At 39.1% G+C, this 24,407-nt stretch overlaps 2 protein-coding genes across 2 annotated transcripts; one reads left to right on the forward strand and one right to left on the reverse strand.

Annotated features, from left to right (window-relative positions):
• Positions 1-674: 674 nt before the first annotated feature.
• On the forward strand, positions 675-2,569 carry LOC110620218 (calmodulin-7). Its single transcript, XM_021763856.2, has 2 exons — positions 675-866; positions 2,040-2,569. The coding sequence occupies exons 1-2, from the start codon at positions 791-793 to the stop codon at positions 2,411-2,413; spliced, it is 450 nt and encodes a 149-aa protein (XP_021619548.1). The 5' UTR covers positions 675-790; the 3' UTR covers positions 2,414-2,569.
• Positions 2,570-21,274: 18,705 nt separating this feature from the next.
• LOC110621320 (UDP-glycosyltransferase 82A1) lies at positions 21,275-23,090 on the reverse strand. The gene is made up of 2 exons (XM_021765553.2): positions 22,583-23,090; positions 21,275-22,293 (listed from the first exon to the last, which is right to left on the reverse strand). Exons 1-2 carry the CDS (start codon positions 23,064-23,066, stop codon positions 21,389-21,391), a joined length of 1,389 nt encoding a protein of 462 aa, XP_021621245.1. The 5' UTR covers positions 23,067-23,090; the 3' UTR covers positions 21,275-21,388.
• Positions 23,091-24,407: the final 1,317 nt, after the last annotated feature.

The raw sequence follows: 24,407 nt of genomic DNA on the forward strand, positions 1-24,407 counted from the left end.
TCTGTTATAAAATTAATAACGAATTACTAATATGTTTTTATTATATTGACAACAAGATTCACAATAATAAATGCAAATCTGTTACTAATTCGTTATATTAAACGATTTAGTAATAGATTTTTCATAGATTAATAACGAATCTTTATTAAAATTCGTTACTAATACTGAAAAATCTTATAATGAATTATATTCTTTCCCTACTATTTATGTTACGTTTCATTTTAAATTTCGGTTTATCAATGTTTTTATTCCTATTTTTATTATAATCAATTATAAAATAATTTTATATTATATTAGTTGTAAAGTAATTCTCTATTACATTAAAATTAAATTTTTACAATTTTTTTTATCAAAGTTACAAATGAGTAATTCTTTATTATACTAAAATTAAATTCTTTTATAATTTTTTTTTATTAAACCTACAAATAAAAAAAAGAAAGATAACAGAATTTTAACCTAAAATCTTTTAAATTCATTTCACCATACTTCCTACCGGTTTAAAACTCTGTGCTAAATTTTTAACATTGAAGGTAGTGGAGTAGTTATTAGTATGATATAAAAAACTAAAACAGTAAGTATAAAAAAGAATATTAGATGTTAAATAAAAGAGTTGAAAAAGAAAACGAAAAGGAAAAGAATAAATGAAAAAGAATAATAAATAGCCATCTGTCTGATCCCTTCAGTCTTTTAAAATTGATTCGCTAACGTAGTTTTCTCTCATTTGTCGTTCTCTTAAAATTTTACGAAAATCACATCTGAAAAAGGAAACGAAAAGGAAAAGAAATTAGAAATGGCGGATCAACTTACCGATGACCAGATCTCCGAGTTCAAGGAAGCCTTCAGCTTGTTCGACAAAGATGGAGACGGTTCTATTCCTCCCTATATATACACACATACTCCTAGATCTAAGTTGGATTTTGTTATTTTTTCCCTTTATTTGCCATAATTTTCTTAGGTTTTTGTATGTTCTCATGTTGTTGATGTTTCTCTCGCTCTGATTTTGGATAGTTTGATGGTTGTATAATTTTTTTTCAAAAAATTTATTGTTCGAGCAGTGAAAATGCAATTTTCGTTGTTTACTGAGGGAAAAAAATCAAGAAATTGCAAAACCATATATGCATGATTATAATAATTGCAGTAATTACGATCACATTAATAAATTTATTACTCTTCCAATCAAATGATATGCACATTTGTGTTTTTTTTTCTTCCAAGGCTCAAATTTGTGAGATTTATGCTAATATTATTTTTTTAATTGCTTAAAGATTTATTCCTCTGTTTAAAACTTTAGATCCAAGGTTTTACTTGTACATAAAAGAAAAAAGTATAATAAAATGCTGATGAGTGTCTAAAATATAAACTACTTGCTTTTATAAATATAGTCTACTTTAAGAACTTGTGTATGAAGTTGGCTAAATATTTAGGGATTTTCTTAATTTTATTAACAAGTAGATTGCCTTCTCTTTGGGCTTTTTATTTGTCTTTAAATTTTTGCTTTTTTTTTTTTTTTTATCCCTATCAATTTGTCTTATAGGATGAATTTTTACAGTTCACAAAACGGAATTAATAATAATTTGGTACTTTTAGTGCTTTTGGTTCTTATATTCGTCATGAATTCTTTTAAGTTTGTCAGCACAAAGTGTTCTTCTATGAGTACATTTACCCTGTCTAGACCATGTAGTTGATTTGCACTATTGATTTGACATGTGTCTATGACTTACCTTGTTTCTAATACTGAAAGTCTCTTATAATCTAAATTGAGGAGTTTCTGGTTCTTCTTGTTCTATTTCGTTCATCATGACAAAATTTCTCAATAAGTATTGTTCAATATGCTAGAAAGCATATTTGAACACTCTATTTGTAGTTGCAATTGCTAAGGCCTTTTAGAAGATTGAAACTTTAGTGTTTATAATTCTACAGGATGATTACATTCAATCAAATGATTATAGAAAGATTACTGTCATGATAGGCCTCTGTGATAGTAGAGATCAAATGGAAGTTTAGTGCGTTTTTTTTTATTAATTAATTTGCAACGGCAGGTTGCATTACCACAAAGGAGCTTGGAACTGTGATGAGATCACTGGGACAGAACCCCACCGAGGCAGAGCTCCAGGACATGATTAATGAAGTTGATGCAGATGGAAATGGAACTATTGACTTCCCTGAGTTTCTGAATCTTATGGCTAGGAAGATGAAAGACACTGACTCTGAGGAGGAGCTGAAAGAAGCCTTCAGAGTTTTTGACAAGGATCAGAATGGTTTTATTTCTGCTGCTGAATTGCGCCATGTGATGACAAACCTTGGTGAGAAGCTTACTGATGAAGAAGTTGATGAAATGATAAGGGAGGCAGATGTAGATGGTGATGGCCAGATAAATTATGAGGAATTTGTGAAGGTCATGATGGCAAAGTGATCATCCTTAGTACTACCAAAACTAAACGATTCTTAATAGATTAAGAAAAGAATCATATTTTCCCTTTTTATTTTTGTCATGATTTTATTTGATGATGTTGAATCAAGCTCTTAAAAGGGTAGTGGTTTATTTATGGTCATGCAATGTTGGTTATTACTTTTAATGTGTCTAACCATTTATTGAACTCAATCATATTTGGCAATTTAAATTCTTTTTTAAAGTAGCCTATTATCGGGGCATTATCTTCTTTATAATATAGTCTTCTGGTTTTAATTTCGATTCTTAATTGAATATAATTGTACCAAAAAAAATCCAAGTAGCTTGGTGCATTCAAAATTCCAGCAATGCAAAACACATCCCATCATTTCTCTATTCTCGATTCTCAATTATAGGATTTAAATAAAAAAAATTAACAAAGAGAATTACAGAAAATAAAAGAATAAGATAATAATGCCCTTAGTAATCAATCTCATGGAGAATGATTCATGCCAATTAGCATCTAGAGAAACAAAAATGCTGAATTTAAGAACACAAATCTATTTCATCTTTGATTAATATTAATTGATATATGCATAGGGCTTATTTTAGCCCTTAAAATATTGAATATAAACTCTTATACTTTTTATAGGTTCAAAAAAATATTTCAATTATTAAAATAAATCAAATAAGAAGTTTAAATTTGAAAAATAGATTAAATACATCTTTAAATATATAAATGCTACAAATTTAAAAAAATAATAATAAAACATTCAAAATTTTAAAATATATCAAATAAGACTTACTTCTTATTCAAATATATATATTTTTTTCATATTCTATCGTACTGTTTCGTGGCTAATATCCTTTAATGATGTCTATGAGCTTATCTTGCCTACTCACATCTCACAAGAATAATTACAATAATATCTCATTAGATCACAATCAATATAATGATAATAGATTTTTAAACCATTCAATAAAAACCAATTTATTAATTTAATCTATAATACACTAAATACTCATAATACGATGTGATAAATGAGGAGCTAAAGATAACTAATAAGAACTTTATACATTGAAAATTTTCATGTATGGGTTGTTTGGATTTCAATTAAAGCGAATTATAATATATTTTTTATTTATTTTTAAAATTTAAATAACTTATTTATTCTCTAAAATTGGAAGAGCATATATATTCCTTTATAGAATATTAATCTATTTTCAAATTTAAAAGACTTATTTATTTAATTTTAATAGTGTAATAGTTTATTTGAACTAAAAAAATTAAAGATTTATATGACTATTTTCTAATATTTTATAGACTAAAATATACTTTTTGCCTAATAAAAATAAATAATCTTTTACTATATAGACTAATAGCATCTAGCATAACATGTGGTATTCTTTGTTTGATTATTCATAAATTAGATAGGACATATTATAAAAAGTATCGATCACTTTTTGGGTCATACTATTCAGAACGCAAAAATAATATTATTCATAATCTGAAAAATTTAAGAGATTATAATGCTCAAAAGCTCAAGATGCATTCTTTACCATCTTGCATCAGTTACGTCACTCCATTAATTAACTAGTGGTGTCAAGGCATATTCATTATACACCCATAACATTTTATACTTAAACATCGGTAAGCAATACCCTTGTCTGAATGGTTTTCGGATAAACTGCTTCGCATTTTGTATTATCATCGGTCAGTAATACTCTTGTCTAAATACTTTTCGGGCGATCGTTCGAGATTCTCCATGGCTCCCACAATCACCCTCATGAATATCTTTTAAGATTTCCTAGCCTTCCTACTTTGTAACGCAATGCAGCCATGGCTGAGTTGAAGACCTTCTATATAACCAGCCATCAATTAGTGCATATTTAGAGCACTTTCTTATTACCTATTTGGCCGACAATTCATCAGTTGAAAGGTCATCTTATAAAAAAATTTGTATATGGGCATCATCCATGATTCTCCCTCCTCTATAGGAAAAGACACCTCCATGTCCATTGCTGGAATGGGCAGTTCCTCAAACTGGAACAGTCGAGTTAGGTATTGTTCACCTGCCGTTGCCATTTTGGCTAGAAAATCCGCCTCTTTGTTGTCGCCTCTAACCACCTGGCGAAGCTCGCAGCTGCCCTTCGAATCTTTGATCCTTTCCATTAGGACCGAACCTTCTCCTTGTATTTCTCTTACACAACCACTCTCAAATTCTACATTCGCCCTATTCTTCAATTTACTGATTTGAGCGTCCAAGTGACTGTCGTGGGTGTAACGACCCGAAAATCGGACCGCTACCGGCGCTAGGATCCGGGTCGACTTAAGGCCGCCGGGACCCGTAGCAAGCCAAACATAATCCTGGAAACCTGTTTAATCCCATACATGATCAAGAACATACATAAAAATTTAAAACTTCTCTTTCATACATTCTATCATACGCCAAACTCAACCTGTGCATGCACTGAACATATACATAAACATAAACTTGACCCCTCTGTGGGATCTCATCAATGCCCCCAATGGGTGGCATAACATGTGTTGAGTTGGCAAAACATGGACATCCATAAACATTAAGATCATGTATCAAAAAGGGATTACAATAACTATGGTCAAGCACACTTTTAACCTCAACATCATTACATTACATATCTATACATCATTATACAATTTGTCATGTCCACATTCTAACTATTACATACACAAGACTTCTTTACTCTTGCTGACCTCCTGGTCTACCCTGTACCTGCAAGCCTGGGGGTTAAGGGAGAGGGGTGAGCTACAAGAGCCCAGTGAGCAGAATAATAAAACATTTAAAACACATGATAACATGAAATGCATCACATCACAGCTAATCACATCAAGGATGAATTTGTCACCAATAGCCCCCTACATGGTCCAACTGTGCCAGGGGCGTAGAATGGGCCTCACTGGTCTTTCTCTTACATAACATAACATAACATGGACCAACTGTGCCAGGGGCGTAGAATGGGCCTCACTGGTCTTTCTCTTACATGGTGCCAGGGGCGTAGAATGGGCCTCACTGGTCTTCCGTGCCGTAACATCATCATCATAACATATGGGGACTAAAGGATCATTCAACATTCATCCACATCATCAAACATAATATGCAATGCAACATATTCGTGATTCTAATGCAAGCATCCTATTATATCTCATGGCATTCATGATGAGTGAATCATGCTAAAACTGATTTATTTATTTAAAGCATAAAAGTCATTCCACTCACCTCTGGCTGAAGCTCTACTGACTCAGAAGCAGCTGAACTCACTGCTGGGGTCCTCGGTTCCTCGGGTCCGAACCTACACAGGCGGACTCAAATGAGGGACCAAACAACTAGAACATTACTCTGAAAACATCCCCCAAAAACCCTCTAAAACACCTCAAACGATCATGCAAAAACATGTAAAGGAAAGCAGAACAGGGCAGGTTCGGCGGCACCTTCGGCGGCCGAAAGTCCCAGACAGAGACGAAAGTCTCTTTTCGGGGGCAACTTCGGCAGCCGAAAGGCCTGCCTCCCCAACCATGTTCGGCGGCCGAAAGTTCCTTTGGCTGCCGAACCTGGTTTCTGCCAAAGGGCAGAAACTTGGCTCCTTTATGCACATTTGCCTCCCAAATCCCTCAACATGCATATAACTCATCCAAATCATGCAAATATACATACATTGGCTCCTAGGGGCTTCAAACTAACTTAAACCCCAACTACAACACACAACAACAACACAAATCCAACATACATTGCTCAAAACATAACATTAACTCAAAAACCTAACTATGAGCTAAACATGCATTCTACCCCATAGATCTTGCATAAAACTTACTTTAAACATAAAATGAGCTTAAGATCGGCTCTTACCTCTTGAAGATCGAGAGAGAGACGTCCTAAACTCGAAGGTGGGAGATTTTGAGTTCTTGAACCTCAAAACTCCAAAACTTGCTTTAAACTCGAAAATCTTCAAAACAAAGTAAAAGCTTGTGAAAAACTTGAAAGATTTGAAGGAAAAGACTCAAGATCGGTGAGGGGTGGCGGAGAACGCACCTTGGCCGACAACGGGGAGAAAAACTCGCCCGTTTTCGGCTAAGGGACCCTTTTATAGTGGCTGGCCAGGCCACGTTCGGGGGCCGAAAGTGCCTTCGCATGCATGCCATGTTCGGCGGCCGAACTTGAGGTTCGGCGGCCGAACCTGGACTTCCCTCACTTATGCCTTCGGGGGCCTAACGTGCCTCCAAAACGCATGCATGTTCGGCGGCCGAACTTGACTTTCGGCGGCCGAACCTGGGTTTTCCTCCAAGGACTTTTCATACAAAACTCATGTAAAAACATACTTAAAATTATTAAAAACATGAAAACATATCATAAAAACATACTTTTACCCTTCTAGAGGTTTCCGACATCCGAGATTCCACCGGACGGTAGGAATTTCGATACCGGAGTCTAGCCGGGTATTACATTCTCCCCCCCTTAAGAACATTCGTCCCCGAATGTTCCTCAACTAGCACATAGCATGGCACACATATAACATACATACAAAACACATAGAACTCACAAAGAACTAACCTTAGAAAAGATAAGGGTATTGCTGGAGCATGGACTCCCGTGTCTCCCAAGTGCATTCTTCCATATTGTGGTGGTTCCATAGGACTTTCACCATCGGGATTTCCTTGTTTCTTAGCTTTCTGATCTGGGTGTCTATGATCCGCACTGGCTGCTCAACATAGGTGAGATCCTCTTGGATCTCCACATCAGGCTCACTAAGAACCTTGCCCGGATCTGACACAAATTTCCTCAACATTGAAAAATGGAAAACCGGATGGATTCTTGCCATTGAAGCAGGCAAATCTAGCTTGTACGACACATTCCCAATCTTTTGCAAGATTTCAAAGGGTCCGATCTATCGTGGGGCTAGTTTACCTTTCTTCCCAAAACGAACCACTCCTTTCATTGGAGACACCTTGAGCAATATCAGATCCCCCTCCTGAAACTCTATCTGCCTTCTGCGGATGTCTGCATAACTCTTCTGTCTGCTCGCAGCAGTCTTGATTCTCTTTCTGATTATGGGTACCACCCTGCTGGTAATCTCTACTAGTTCAGGCCCTGCCAAGGCCTTTTCTCCAACTTCCTCCCAGCAAACAGGTGACCTGCACTTCCTCCCATATAAAGCTTCATATGGAGCCATCCCGATGCTAGCATGATGGCTGTTATTGTAGGCAAACTCCACCAAAGGTAGATGCTGCCTCCAAGAACCGCCAAAGTCCAGCACACACATTCTGAGCATATCTTCGATAGTCTGGATGGTCCTTTCTGACTGTCCGTCAGTCTGGGGGTGGAAGGCAGTACTGAAATCCAACCTAGTACCCATGGCATTCTGCAGACTCCGCCAAAATCTGGAGGTGAACTGGGGCCCTCTGTCTGACACTATAGACACTGGGACCCCATGCAGCCTGACAACCTCATCAACGTACACCTGCGCTAGTTTATCCACAGAGTAGTTGCTCCTAATAGGAATGAAGTGAGCAGATTTAGTGAGTCTGTCCACAATCACCCATATGGAGTCTAATCTGTTGGATGTTGCCGGTAACCCCACTACGAAGTCCATAGCTATATCCTCCCATTTCCACTCTGGAATAGGTAGCGGGTTAAGCATTCCAGCCGGCTTCTGATGTTCCAGCTTCACCCTCTGACACACTTCGCAGGCTAACACGAACTGTGCCACTTCTTTCTTCATTGCTGGCCACCAATAAACTTTCTTCAGATCCTGATACATCTTGGTGGCTCCGGGGTGAATGCTGTATCTTGCATTATGAGCCTCTCTCATAATGTCTTCTTTTAGCCCTATGTCATCTGGTACACACAGTCGACTCCCATAGCGGAGGATCCCCTTACTGTCAAATCTGAACTCACTGTCCTTGCCTGACTGAACAGTCCTGGCAATCTTCACTAACTCTGGGTCCTCATGCTGTTTCTGAGCCACTTGCTCCAGAAACACGGGTGTCACTCTCATCTGGGCCACTAAAGCACCGGTACCAGACAACTCCAACTGTAGGCCTTCATCAATGAGCTTGTAAAACTCCTTCACCACTGGTCTCCTCTCTGCCGTGATGTGGGATAGACTGCCTAGTGACTTCCGGCTTAGGGCGTCTGCCACGACATTCGCCTTACTCGGATGGTACTGAATCTTGCAATCATAGTCACTCAGCAACTCTACCCATCTTCTCTGTCTCAAGTTCAAATCTCTTTGACTCAGGATGTACTGCAGGCTTTTATGATCTGTAAAGATCTCACATTTTACCCCATAGAGGTAGTGTCTCCACATCTTGAGTGCAAAGATGACTGCTGCCATCTCAAGGTCATGTGTGGGGTAATTCAACTCATGCTTCTTCAGCTGCCTAGAAGCATAAGCAATCACCCTCTCATTCTACATTAGCACACAACCCAGTCCCACACGGGACGCATCACAAAAGACTGTAAAGTCCTCATCACTAGATGGCAGAGCTAAAACTGGTGCTGAAGTCAACCTCTTCTTAAGCTCTTCGAAACTCTCTTCGCACTGGTCGGTCCACAGAAACTTCTGATTCTTCCTGGTTAGTCTGGTCAGAGGAGCTGCTATTTTCGAGAAGTCCTGAACGAACCTCCTGTAGTAACCTGCCAAACCCAAGAAACTCCTGATTTCTGTCACTGAAATGGGTCTAGGCCAGTTAGCCACAGTTTCTGTCTTCTTGGGGTCCTCCTCTATCCCATTCTCTGACACTACATGCCCCAAGAACGAAATGCTCCTCAGCCAGAACTCACATTTAGAGAACTTGGCATACAAGCCATGTTCCCTCAAGGTCTGCAAGACCAACCGCAGATGATGGGCATGCTCCTCTGCATTCCTGGAATACACTAAGATATCGTCTATGAAGACAATAACGAAGTGATCCAGGTACTGGCTAAACACTCTGTTCATGAGATCCATGAATGCTGCAGGGGCGTTGGTTAACCCGAACGGCATTACAAGGAACTCAAAAATGCCCATATCTGGTCCTGAAAGCCGTCTTTGGCACATCCTCATCTCTGCTCCTCAGCTGATGGTACCCAGATCTCAGATCTATTTTGGAGAAACAACGCGCTCCTGCTAGCTGGTCGAATAGATCGTCGATCCTTGGCAAAGGGTACTTGTTCTTGGTAGTGACTTTGTTCAACTGCCTGTAGTCGACACAAAGTCTAAGGGATCCATCCTTCTTTCTCACAAACAAAACTGGAGCACCCCAAGGTGAGGTACTCGGTCGGATGAAGCCCTTTTTTACCAACTCTTGCAACTGTTCCTTCAACTCTTTCAATTCTGCTGGCGCCATCCTGTAGGGAGGGATAGAGATCGGTCGGGTTCCAGGCATCAATTCTATCTCGAACTCTATCTCCCTAGCAGGTGGTAAACCTGGCAGCTCGTCTGGGAAGATGTCTAGAAACTCTCTAACCACTGGCACCGAGGCGGGTTCTCTAACCTGACTGTTAAGCTCTCTCACATGAGCCAAATACCCCTGACATCCCCTCCTAAGCAACCTACGAGCCTGAAGAGCTGATATCAGACCTCTAGGTGTACCCCTCTTGTCTCCTCTGAAGACAACCTCAGATCCATCCTGACCTCTGAACCTGACTACCTTGTCTCTGCAGTCGAAGGTAGCACCATGGGTAGATAGCCAGTCCATCCCTAGAATGACGTCAAAATCTGTCAAGTCTAGAACCACAAGGTCGGCGGACATGCATCTTCCCTCAACAAACACAGGACTACACTGGCAGACTGACTCTGCCACTGATGGATCACACTTGGGTGCACTGACCCAGAGAGGACACTCTAACTCAGAGATCATCAACCCTAACCTCTGGAAGGCTCTCGGTGTAACAAAAGAATGAGATGCACCAGGGTCCATCAAGGCATACACATCTGAACAACCAATGACTAAGTTACCTGCCACCACGGTGTTAGATGCATCTGCCTCCTGTTGAGTCATCGTGAAGATCCGTGCTGGAGCTGATGGACCTTCACCCCTGAAACCTGCTGAAGAAGAGGCTGCCCCTCTCCCTCTGCCTCTGCCACTGGCCTGCGTCATGGCTGGAGCTGCTGGCTGCGCTACACTGCCTGAAGCTGTCTGCTGGGACTGTGCCATCGGGGCTGCTCTTGGACAATCTCGAGACATATGCCCCTCCTGACCACATCTGTAACAGGTCGTCGTCCCAAACCGACATACTCCCCTGTGTGGCTTACCACACCTTGCACAAACTGCATTATCCGCACCAGAGCTTGAGCCACTCCCTAGTCCCAGACTGGACTTAACCTTGTTCCAAAACTTGTTCTTCTTCGACTTCTTGGTGGTACTGCTCCACCTCTTGGTGCCTGAAGCTGCTGCACTAAAAGAAGAAGAGCCTGGGGTCTTAGAACCAGAAGGCTGTGCCACTGACTGCTTAACTGTTCCCTGAACGATGGCACTGGCCTCCATTTTCCGGGCCATATCCACTATGGCATGGAAGCTCTCCCTATCTGCTGACTGGATCAAGGAGGAATATCTGGAGTGGAGTTTCATGATATACCTCCTTGACTTTTTCTGATCCGTGTCAAGGCTTTGCCCTGAAAAAGGCAACAGCTCCAAAAATCTGTCTGTGAACTCCTCTACACCCATCTCATCAGTTTGCCTCAACTGCTCAAACTCAATCATTTTTAGCTCCCTCGAGCTATCGGGGAAAGCCCATCCCGCAAACTCGTTTGCAAACTCTTCCCAAGACATGCTGTCCACTCTCGGGTTCACATAATTCTTGAACCATTCTCGTGCCTTCTTGCACTTAAGCGTGAACCCAGCCATCTGAATGGCTCTACTATCATCAGCCCCTATCTCATCTGTAATCACCTTGACCCTCTCCAGCTACACAAACGGGTCATCCCCTTTTTCATATTGGGGGGCACCCAACTTCATATAGTCGGTCATCTTGACCTTGCTCCCACTGGCTGAGATAGGTCTAGGAGGTTGGGTAACTGGGGCTGCTGGTTCTGCTGGAGGAGGAGGTGTAGCATCCCCTGGGGTAGGGTTTGCTGGATTTGGATAGTAAGGTGGAGGTGGATACATTGGGTACTGTGAATATGGTGGGTAGTAGGGTGGGTATGGCATCTGTGTGGGATAAGGGCTAAAGTTGTGGTAGTCCAATGTGCCTCCCATCGAATACCCAGGGTTTTGTGAGAAGTGTGGGTAGTAGGGTGGCTGAACAAATCCCGAGGCCTGAGTGCCTCCTTGGGACTCTCCCATTCCTTCTTCTGACATACTAACTCCCAAACTGCCATCCCTCCTCTGCTCTACATCCATATCATCCCCCATATCCTCTGATGCTCCTCCCTGAACTGTTCCTCTGACTGATCTGCTTCTACCCAGATCCAAAGACCTTCTAGGGTCCTTTACTGCTCTGTCCCTGTTGGACCTGCTAGACATTGCCCTAGGCAATGTAGGAGGACGGGCGCTCGTGCCCTCATCCTCAGGTGGCACTCCAGTCAATCGTGCAGATCGACGAGTTCCTCTCATCCTGTTTTCTGGAAAACAGTACACATCACATAAACATTAGCATCATATGGTTCATGTGGGCACACATGAACCCTCATCACTACATCACATATCATAGCATATCATTAATGCACATGCCTATTATCATGGCATTTCACATCATCATACAAGACAGGACTCCACATCCTATCCTAGTGGACATGATCTTTCCTATTGTGCTTGACCTTCTATAACCTCTATGAGCCCGACACTCTAGGTCCGACCATATGAACCTAGGGCTCTGATACCATTCTGTAACGATCCGAAAATCGGACCGCTACCGGCGCTAGGATCCGGGTCGACTTAAGGCCGCCGGGACCCGTAGCAAGCCAAACATACATCCTGGAAACCTGTTTAATCCCATACATGATCAAGAACATACATAAAAATTTAAAACTTCTCTTTCATACATTCTATCATACGCCAAACTCAACCTGTGCATGCACTGAACATATACATAAACATAAACTTGACCCCTCTGTGGGATCTCATCAATGCCCCCAATGGGTGGCATAACATGTGTTGAGTTGGCAAAACATGGACATCCATAAACATTAAGATCATGTATCAAAAATGGATTACAATAACTATGGTCAAGCACACTTTTAACCTCAACATCGTTACATTACATATCTATACATCATTATACAATTTGTCATGTCCACATTCTAACTATTACATACACAAGACTTCTTTACTCTTGCTGACCTCCTGGTCTACCCTGTACTTGCAAGCCTGGGGGTTAAGGGAGAGGGGTGAGCTACAAGAGCCCAGTGAGCAGAATAATAAAACATTTAAAACACATGATAACATGAAATGCATCACATCACAGCTAATCACATCAAGGATGAATTTATCACCAATAGCCCCCTACATGGTCCAACTGTGCCAGGGGCGTAGAATGGGCCTCACTGGTCTTTCTCTTACATAACAAAACATAACATGGACCAACTGTGCCAGGGGCGTAGAATGGGCCTCACTGGTCTTTCTCTTACATGGTGCCAGGGGCGTAGAATGGGCCTCACTGGTCTTCCGTGCCGTAACATCATCATCATAACATATGGGGACTAAAGGATCATTCAACATTCATCCACATCATCAAACATAATATGCAATGCAACATATTCGTGATTCTAATGCAAGCATCCTATTATATCTCATGGCATTCATGATGCGTGAATCATGCTAAAACTGATTTATTTATTTAAAGCATAAAAGTCATTCCACTCACCTATGGCTGAAGCTCTACTGACTCAGAAGCAGCTGAACTCACTGCTGGGGTCTTCGGTTCCTCGGGTCCGAACCTACACAGGCGGACTCAAATGAGGGACCAAACAACTAGAACATTACTCTGAAAACATCCCCCAAAAACCCCCTAAAACACCTCAAACGATCATGCAAAAACATGTAAAGGAAGGCAGAACAGGGCAAGTTCGGCGGCACCTTCGGCGGCCGAAAGTCCCTCCAGAGCCGAAACCCAGGCAGGTTCGGCGGCACCTTCGGCGTCCGAAAGTCCCAGACAGAGACGAAAGTCTCTTTTCGGGGGCAACTTCGGCAGCCGAAAGGCCTGCCTCCCCAGCCATGTTCGGCGGCCGAAAGTTCCTTCGGCTGCCGAACCTGGTTTCTGCCAAAGGGCAGAAACTTGGCTCCTTTATGCACATTTGCCTCCCAAATCCCTCAACATGCATATAACTCATCCAAATCATGCAAATATACATACATTGGCTCCTAGGGGCTTCAAACTAACTTAAACCCCAACTACAACACACAACAACAACACAAATCCAACATACATTGCTCAAAACATAACATTAACTCAAAAACCTAACTATGAGCTAAACATGCATTCTACCCCATAGATCTTGCATAAAACTTACTTTAAACATAAAATGAGCTTAAGATCGAATCTTACCTCTTGAAGATCGAGAGAGAGACGTCCTAAACTCGAAGGTGGGAGATTTTGAGTTCTTGAACCTCAAAGCTCCAAAACTTGCTTTAAACTCGAAAATCTTCAAAACAAAGTAAAAGCTTGTGAAAAACTTGAAAGATTTGAAGGAAAAGACTCAAGATCGGTGAGGGGTGGCGGAGAACGCACCTTGGCCGACAACGGGGAGAAAAACTCGCCCGTTTTCGGCTAAGGGACCCTTTTATAGTGGCTGGCCAGGCCACGTTCGGGGGCCGAAAGTGCCTCCGCATGCATGCCATGTTCGGCGGCCGAACTTGAGGTTCGGCGGCCAAACCTGGACTTCCCTCACTTATGCCTTCGGGGGCCTAACGTGCCTCCAAAACGCATGCATGCTCGGCGGCCGAACTTGACTTTCGGCGGCCGAACCTGGGTTTTCCTCCAAGGACTTTTCATACAAAACTCATGTAAAAACATACTTAAAATTATTAAAAACATGAAAACATATCATAAAAACATACTTTTACCCTTCTAGAGGTTTCCGACATCCGAGATTCCACCGGACGGTAGGAATTCCGATACCGGAGTCTAGCCGGGTATTACAGTGGGTATCCACCACCTCACGTTCTCTTTCTCATAGGCTTAGCCAATCACAACACAACTCTATTTTTCAGTTGCATCATTTGGTTCTATTGCTGGGAAGATCCATAGAATCTTTTCTATTCATTTGGATTAAATTTGGTCTCTTATTTTTTTTCTCTAAAAAAGAAACCTCTCTTCTCTCTCTCTCTTGAAATGGCCATAGTCATACATTTCATTGCATGAGGACCTAATAAGGGTAAAGAAAGAAAAATAAACGAGCAGCAGAAGATATCCTGTCAGTTGAACATGAGCCATGGCCAAGCAGGAAGTAAGATTCGGTCCTGCAAACAAAGCGATTAGATTCTTTCAAAACGACCGCTGGTCATAAAGATCCTTCTAAATAGGTATGAGGTAAGGCGAGTATTGGTGGATATAGGTAGTTTTGTTAACCTTCTCATTTTAAATATTCTTAACAAGTTAGGCTTAGATAAAAATAGCCTTGTTAAAAGTTTCCTATCCAATAATAGGATTAGGAGATAAGACCATGGTAGTACTGGGCACCATCAACCTCTCCCTAGTGTTGGGTGACGAAAAATATAGGCGAGAGTTGTATGCAGATTGTGGTGGTAGATATCCCATTTGCGTACAATGCGATACTCGGCTGCCCAGTTCTAAACTGCCACAGTATTGTTATTAATATGGGTGCTATGTGCCTTAAGTTACCAGCTTTAGGAGGGATCTGAGACAACCCGAGGTTGGCCAAAGAATGTTACGGACACCTTAAAAAGTCTCAGAAAAGTAATAATGCCTATCGACTTTCTAGAGAAGTTAGAATCTCACGTAATGTAATGATCCGAAAATCGGACCGCTACCGGCGCTAGGATCCAGATCGGCTTAAGGCCGCCGGGACCCGTAGCAAGCCTGACATACAACCTGTAAACCTGTGTATTCCCATACATGATCATACAAATACATAAACATGTAAACTTTTTGTTTCATAAATCAAGCTTAACCTGTGCATGCACACTAACATAACCATAAACCTCACACTGGAGCCCTCATCACATGCTCCAATGGGGTATCAATAACATACATTAAGCTTGAATACTGATCTCATCAATAATAATGATCATGCATTAAAAAGGAATAACATACACATAGGGTCAAGCACAACCTCTAATCCTCAATATCATTTTACATATCATGACTACATAAAACATTACATTATAATTTCATCATGTCCACAACTTCTAACTATTACATAAAAACAGACTTTACTCCTGCCGACCTCCTGGTCTACCCTGTACCTGCAAACCTGGGGGATAAGGGAAAAGGGGTGAGCTACAAGAGCCTAGTGAGCAGAATAATAAAAACAATTAAAACACATGCTATCAAGTAATGCATCACATCACAACCATATCACATCAAGGATGGACTTGTCACCAAGGGTCCTCTACATAATCCAACTGTGCCAGGGGCGTAGTGCAGGCCACACCTGGTCTTTCTCTTACATATCTCATAACATACATGTCCAACTGTGCCGGGGGCGTAGTGCAGGCCACACCTGGACTTCCATATCATATCATATCGTGTCTCATCATACTGAGGACCAATGGGTCATCCAATATCCACCCACATCAACATCAAGATATGCAATGCAACATATTCGTGAATTCTAATGCAAGCAACCTAGGATATCACATGGCATTCATGATGCATGATTCATGCTAAAGTTTTTCATTTATTTAAAACGTAAGAGTTTATTCTACTCACCTCTGGCTGACTCTGACAAGACTCTGAAGCAGCTGTCACTGCTGGGGTCCTCGGTTCCTCGGGTCCGAACCTACAAAGGTGGACTCAAATGAGGGACCAAACATACTAGAACATGACTCTAAAACATCCCCCAAAAACCCTCTTAAAACACCTCAAAACATCCATGGGAAGCATGTAAAGGAAGGCTGAACAGGGCACTTTCGGCGGCAGGTTCGGCGGTCGAAAGTCCCTCAAGAGCCGAAAGTCAGGCAGGTTCGGCGGCACCTTCGGCGGCCGAAACTCCCAGACAGAGACGAAACTCTTTCATGTTCGGCGGCACTTTCGGCGGCCGAAACTGCCCTCCAGAGATGAAAGTCCTCTTTCAGGGGCTGGATTCGGCAGCCGAAGGCTGCCTCCATAAGTGGGTTCGGCGGCCGAAAGTCCCTTCGGCGGCCGAACCTGAGTTTCTCTAAAGTGGCAGAAACTCAGCTCCAACATGCACAAACGCCTCCCAAACCTTTCAAACATGCATAAACCTATTCTACAACACTCCCAATCATACACAAACAGGCATACAAGCTCCTAGGGGCTTCAAACCATCAAAAACCCCAACTACAACACATCAAACAACTCACATTGTTCATAAACATACATAAACCCATAAACCTAACAATAACCTAAACATGCATTTCTACCCCATCGATCAACTTAAAACTTGTTTAAAATATATAGTGAGCTCAAGATCGGCCCTTACCTCTTGAAGATCGAGAGGAAAACGACCCTAGCTCGGAGATGAGAGAGATTGAGCTTCTTGAACCTCAAAGCTCCAAAACTTACTTTATACTTGAAAATCTTCAAAACAAAGTGAAAACTTGTGAAAATCGTGAAAGATTTGAAGGAAGAAACTCAAGATCGGTGAGGGATGGCGGAGAGCTCACCTTGGCCGACAATAGGGAGAAAAGCTCGCCCATTTCGGCTAAGGGACCCCTTTATAGGTGGCTGGCCAGGCCACATTCGGGAGCCGAACGTGCCTTCGCAACGCATGCAAGTTCGGCGGCCGAACCTGGACTTTCCTCACTTATGCCTTCGGGGGCCTAAGGCTCTCCCGAAGTGCATGCATGTTTGACGGCCGAACTTGAGGTTCGGCAGCCGAACCTGGGTCTTCCTCCAAGATTATTTTCATGCAAAAACTCATTTCCTTTTTACTTAAAACCATGAAATACATTAAAACATTTTATGAAAACATGTTTCTACCTTACTAGAGGCTTCCGACATCCGAGATTCCACCGGACGGTAGAAATTTCGATACCGGAGTCTAGCCGGGTATTACACGTAAAGTCAGAGTTAGCAGACCCAATAGAAGAGGTCCAATTAGGTAAGGATCAAAAGGTACAGTTTGGTACTGCATTTATCGATGAAACAAAGACTCGTTTAATATAGTTGCTAAAGTGTTGAGTAACCACTTTCGCTTAGTCTCTGAAAGATGTAACAGAGGTAGATCTGGCTTTCATCACTCATAAGCTGTATGTTGACAAAGCCATCAAACCGATCCAACAAAAGAAAAGAATGCTCACATCGGAGAGGCAACTGGTGATCAAAGAAGAGGTTAACAAGCTATTAAGTATAGGATTAATAAAGGAAGTCCAGTATTCCACATGGCTCGCCAATGTGGTCTTGGTGAAGAAGGCTAACGACAAATGAATAATGTGCGTAGATTTTACTGACCTGAATAAAGCGTGTCCGAAAGATCATTATCTGTTGCCGTGTATCGACAGATTAGTAGACTTGACCTCGGGTCATGCGGTGGTTTCCTTTCTTAATACCATTTCAGGTTACCATCAAATCATGATGGATACCAAGGATGCAGAGAAGACTGTCTTCATAACAGATGAATGAGTTTTCTGCTACAAGGTGATGCCATTTGGATTAGAAAATGTGAAGGTGGCTTACCAAAGGCTGATGTCAAGCATTTTTTATGACATGATGGGGTTAACAGTTGAAATGTATATGGATGATATGGTGGTAAAGAGCCAATCTTTGGAAGTCTATCTAGATGATATCTGGAAAGTCTTTGACGTACTGGACAAGGCGAGTATGAAAGTAAACCCTAAAAAGTGCACCTTCGGGGTAAATTTTAGGAAGATTTTGGGGTATATAATCTCAGAAAGAGGCATAGAAGCAAACCTTGAGAAGATTAGCGCCATCCAAAATATGGAAGCCTAAAACCATTAATGAAGTACAGAGGTTGAATGCGCGAGTCACAGCCCTGGATCAGTTTATATCGTGCTCGGCCAAAAGGTGTCTCCTGTTCTTCAGAGACTTAAAAGGCAAAGGTAAGTTTGTATGGGGAAAAGAATGTGTAGAGGCATTTGAAAGTTTGAAAACTTTTTTTATCATCTCCTCCATTGTTACGCTCGTCTGTCAAAGGCGAGGTTTTGTTTCTATACTTGTCTGTGATGTAGAAAACAGTTTGTTCGATACTCATTCGTGAGAATAATAGGAAACAAAGTCTAGTATATTATTCTAGCCAAGTCTTGAAGGAAGTAGAGTTGAACTATCCTCCTCTTGAAAAGTTAGCGTTTATAGTCCTAATGTCAACCACAAAGCCACGTCCATACTTCGAGTCACACACCATAGAAGTCAAGACAGACTATCCTCTATGAAAGGTTCTACATAGGCCAGAGCTGTCAAGGCGGCTATCCATCTGGGCGATAATATTGTTAGCCTTTGATATCAGGTACGTTTTAAGAAAGGCCATGAAAGCCCAGATAGTAGCCGTTTTATCGTGGAAATAGCTCCACTGTTAAAGCCTTCGGAATTACCTATGGAGGAGTGGAAAGTTTGGGCAGATGGAACTTACGGGGACAAAGATTTTGGAATAGGGATCATGTTACAGTCTCAAACTGGTATAAAATTTCGATATGCGGTAAAACTCACTTTCAACGTTACCAACAATGTAGCCAAGTACGAAACTATAATAATAGCCCTAAAAATCATCAAGGAATTAGGTATACAGAAATTTATTATTTTCAGTGACACACAATTGATTATTAATTAGTGTCAGGAATAATTTAAAGTCCGAGAACCGAACCTTGTTAAATATGAGGTTTGGTCCTTAAGATGGGCAGAGTAGCTGCGAGTTTCACCAGGTAGCCAGAGATGACAACGAAGAGGCAGATTTTCTAGCCAAAATGATGGCGGCATGTAAACAACACTTGACTCAACGGTTTCAGTTTGAAAAATTGCACACTTTGGCAAAGAAACCAAATGATGCGATCGGAAAATAGAATTGTGTTGTGATTGGCTAAACCTACAAGAACGAGAACGTGATGTGATGGGTGCCAACGGCAACCACTCTGATGCTCAAGTTAGTAAATTGGAGAATAAGGCGAATGTAAAACTTGAGAGTAGTTGTGTAAGAAAATTACGTACCTTTGCCTCTGTGTTCGTTCTCCTTTTGTACTATAAAAAGATTGAGATAAATATAACATTTCCTGATAATTCGACGATGATGTAGCTGGCTACTTAATAGGGGATCTCACCAACTAATAGGTCAGTGATCCCGCGATTAGATGTATAATGGGGATATGCTGGACTGTGCCTAATAATGGTAATTTATGCTAGGACTCGACTTATCCAGGAATGAGCGAGTCTTGATAATAAACTGAGTGTTTAAGGTGTCCAGATCTTCCTTTCCTTTGATGGGATCGTATTGCCTAGCTACTTATCAAATCCTTGCCACATACTCTGTTTCATGGTAACAATTCATAACTTATTTTGAGCGATCATCGTATAATATCACTTTCATTTTCTTTCTTTTCTCTCATATTCTTAAATTTTTTTTCTTTCATTTTTTTATATTTTGTTCTATTTTCTTTATTTTCTCTTTTATTTTTTTTCATTTTCCCTTCATTTTTCTCTCATTTTTTTCCATTTTCTTTTTTTTTTTCTCTTTTTTCTTTTTTTTTCTTAGTTTTTAATTTTTTCTTATTTTCTCATTTTTTTATCATTATTTTCTTCTATTTTCTTTTTTTCCTTATTTTCTCTTTTATATCTCATTTTCTTCCATTCTCTCATATTTTTTCATTTTCTTAAATTTTTATCATGTAATTTTATAATAATTTTTTCATAAAATTAATAAAATTTAAAAATATTAAAATTAACATTTATTATAAAATATGATGAAATTAATAATTTATCATAATTAAATTAATATTTAATGTAAAATATAATGAAATAAATTAATAAATTAACATAATTTTTTAATACTTTTTAATATTTAGTAACAAAATATAATTTTGATATATTTTTTTATTTTTTATTTTATCAAGTTAGTAACAAATTTCTATCCGTTACTAAATTTAGTAACAAATTTAATTTTCATACATATTTTCTTAAAATTTTATCAAATTACTAATGAATTTTGAATGTATTACTAAATTTCATTATAAATTAATTATAAAATTCATAACGAATTAATAATGCGATAGTAACGAGATTCATAGTAACGGATATAAGTCCATTACTAAACAGGTTGGTAAGCAATTTCCATTGATTAGTAACTGAAAAATCTATTACTAATTCAGAAAAATCTCGTAATAAAATGATTGATTGCATGCTTTTTATGTTGTATAATAATCATAAAATTGTGTTTGCTTGAAAAGAATTTCAAATTTAAATATAATAAGAAAGACTATAAAACATTCGTGTAGGAGCATCGATGCCTATTCTAAGCCGCGTATAAATTTCAAATGATAGGGTCCATAACATTTCCCCCTCCTCCTACTCACTCCCTCAAAACAAAGTTGAATGGTCTAATACACTAGGCTTTACTTATCATTCACATCCTTTTAACTTTTCTAATTATTATTGGAATGGTGACTCTAGTTAATCCTCCACCTTTCACTAGCTGAGAAAAAAGTTCAAACTCTAAAATAGTATTATGAAAATATTTTGACTTTGTAAAGGGTTGCAGCAAATTTATAAAAAAACACGTGTGAATAATTGAAAATGAAAATAGCAATAAGAGCTAATATGAAAGTTCAAACAACCAAATTAATAAAAATGAAAATATCACCATTCGAAATTAGCTAATAATTTCATGGGTTCCTTTGTCTTTCATGAAGTTGCTATTGCCAATATGTAAACAAAAAAATAAAAAAAATTCTTTAATTTAGGGTGCCAACCTAAGGTGATATTTATTTGTTAGCTCACTGAGATCATCAAAAAATGTAGCAAGATTAGCCATCGCTCTTAAATTAGCTTCCTCTCCCATTGTCCTCTCATATAGCTTCATTAACCTCATATTCATTTCATTATCATTCATCAACTTGCTTATCCCCTCTTCTACATCTTTCTGCGCAAATCCATTCATCTTCACTCCGATTTTCCATTTCTCTACAATGTAGGCGCAATTCACAAACTGATCTCCGGCTACTGGATAGCATAAGAGTCGCTTTTTGCTCTGTAAGGCCTCCATGGTTGAGTTCCATCCGCAGTGTGTGAGATAGCATCCCACTGCCTTGTGCTGCAAAACTTCCATTTGCGGTGCCCATGATACCACTTTTCCTAGCTTTGTCACTCTCTCTAGATATCCTTCTGGCAACCCTTCTCGCCACGCAGGCCCCAGAACCCAGATAAAAGGCTGTCTCATTGCCTCAAGTGCCAATGCCAGACTGCTCACTTTCGCTTCTCCAATGGGGCTAACCCAACTGCCAAATGAGATATATACTACTGATTCAGGCTTTTGGTCGTCTAGCCATTGCAAGGAGCTCATATCTTCTTGCCAGAAGCTAGGATTCTTGATTGTTGCAAGCTTACTCAAGGGTCCAACTTGAAATACAAATGGCTCATTCTTACTTATGCTGGGGTTCTTGTGTGGTTTATCCTCAAGACTTTCCTCAGGAAAGGAATTCACAAGGAGCCATTGAAGATTTCTTGATCGACTCAGGGTTCTTGTCCAGAACTTGAATCTTGATTTCCTTGCGGCCGGAGTTCCGATTAACCATGGAAGATCGCCAGTGCATAGCTCAGGTTGATTAGGCAGCAAGCATATTGGACCTGGACGTTGCGGATTTCCTACCAATTGTGAAAATAATTTAGCAATAGATCAATTTAAATAAAAGAAATATTAGTAAAAATAACATAAATTATTATTTTTAGCTATATTAATTATACTTTATTAATTTATATATATATAAAAAAATAATATTTATCATTCTATTGCGGATAGTGTAATAAATATAAGGTCGCTAAAAATAACACTGAATCTCAAATGATGTTTTTCGTTAATTAAAAAGCACATTGCCCAATTGCTCACTAAAGAAGAAAAAGAAGTAACTGTGGTAGGTAGATATTATCGTCTTACCAGTATCAGAAATAAGGCCCGTCCTGATCATGTCCGGTATGCCTGCGATCAGCTGGTAAGTAGCTAGCATGGCAGGCCAAAATCCAGCAACGGGGACACCGCATCGACGAGCCACTTCGATTGCAGACGAAGCTAACAAATCAACGATCATGCACGCCACGGCACCATCTTCTCCATCAATTTGACGAACAAGACTCTCTAAGTGATTTGGCATGTGGTTTTCCATAGCTTTCTCAATGGCAAAGAAGTCAGAAGGTACGTTGTCCTTTTCCAGACCATCTGGTACTGCCATGCACATGATTTTTCCCTTAGGATCCATGTTTGATATGATCCTATGGTGTATGTACTCAAGGGTGATCACCACCGGATCAAATCCCCGGCTAAGCAAAGCCAAAGCTAGCTTAGCCATGGGATTAACGTGGCCTTGTGCTGGATACGGAACTAGAATGATTTTGGAGCTCTTTAGTAGCTTCATATTTCCCATGTCTCGTAGTGGAGTAAAGGTGTATTATGAGTTTGATGCATTTGATTTCAATGCCAAACGAAATTAATAGATAGAAGGGGAAGATGGTCAGCCGACCACGTGCAGCATTGTATGGATTTTTTTAACTTTCTTTTTTTTTTTTTCATGCTTTTTCTTTCTTCGTTTTCATTTCCAGCTAAATAAAGGGTTCCTTTTATTTTTCTATACTCTATAATAATATATTCACTTTAACATATTGCATGATTTATAGTTTTTTCTAACTGATATATATATAATTTTTTAATTGTACAGAAAAATTATGAAATGTAATTAATTTTTTAATAAATTAAATAAAATAACGTGTTTAATATTTATTACTAAAAAATATCGTCACCATAATTGACATTCGTCCATCAACACTATTAATTTAAATATTAATTAAATAAATAAAATAATTAAAAAATAATTTAATTTTATTAAAATAATCTAAATAATATATATAAAGAGTGAGCATTCAATCGATTTGATTCAAAATTAAATCAAATTAAATAAATCAAAAGTTGAAATTTTAATATTTATAAAAATTAAATTGAGTCAATTTTGAATAGAAATTAATTTGAATTGAATCGGTTTGATCAGTTAGATTTTTTATAGGCTTTTTATTTTTTCACACTTATTTTCAGTATTTTAAAATTAAAGTATTTCAACTTATCTAATCTTTTTATATTATAAAAAATAACATATTATAGCTAACTAATTGGAAGGTTTAATTTTATCAATTTTTTTTATTAAAATTGAATCGAATCAAAACAATTTAAATTTTTAAAAATAAAAATAAATCAAATAAAAAAATTAAATTAAATCGATTCGTTCAATTTTTTCGATTTAAACCGAATATTGCTAGGCCATCTCCTATATAAAAATCAAACCTTTACAAAATATATTGTTTGATGATCTATTATCTTTATTATAAAAATTTCAATATAGTAAAATGATATTAGTAGCTTTGACTAATATTAGCTAGCTTATATTTTCAACTTAGTTTATTTTATTGATGATATCTCATTAAAATATTATCAAAAATTTGAAAACAATTTTGATTCCAATTCCAAAACTTTTGTATGCAACCAAACATCCTAAAAAGAATCTAATTCCGAATTTGAAATAATCAAAATATAGGAATGAATTTAGTTAAAAAAAAAGACGACAATCGTTCTTATAAATAGAGACGACTCTTAAAATCGTCCCTTAAGAATTTAGGAATGCTTGTTAAAAAGGATGAACAGTAGAACGATTTTTGTCGTCCTCTAAAATTTAGCGAACGATTTTTATAATTTTAAGAGACGATTTTAATAATCTCCT

This window comes from Manihot esculenta, chromosome 8 (genome assembly GCF_001659605.2).
Source record: "Manihot esculenta cultivar AM560-2 chromosome 8, M.esculenta_v8, whole genome shotgun sequence".
In the NCBI taxonomy this organism is placed as follows: Eukaryota; Viridiplantae; Streptophyta; class Magnoliopsida; order Malpighiales; family Euphorbiaceae; genus Manihot; species Manihot esculenta.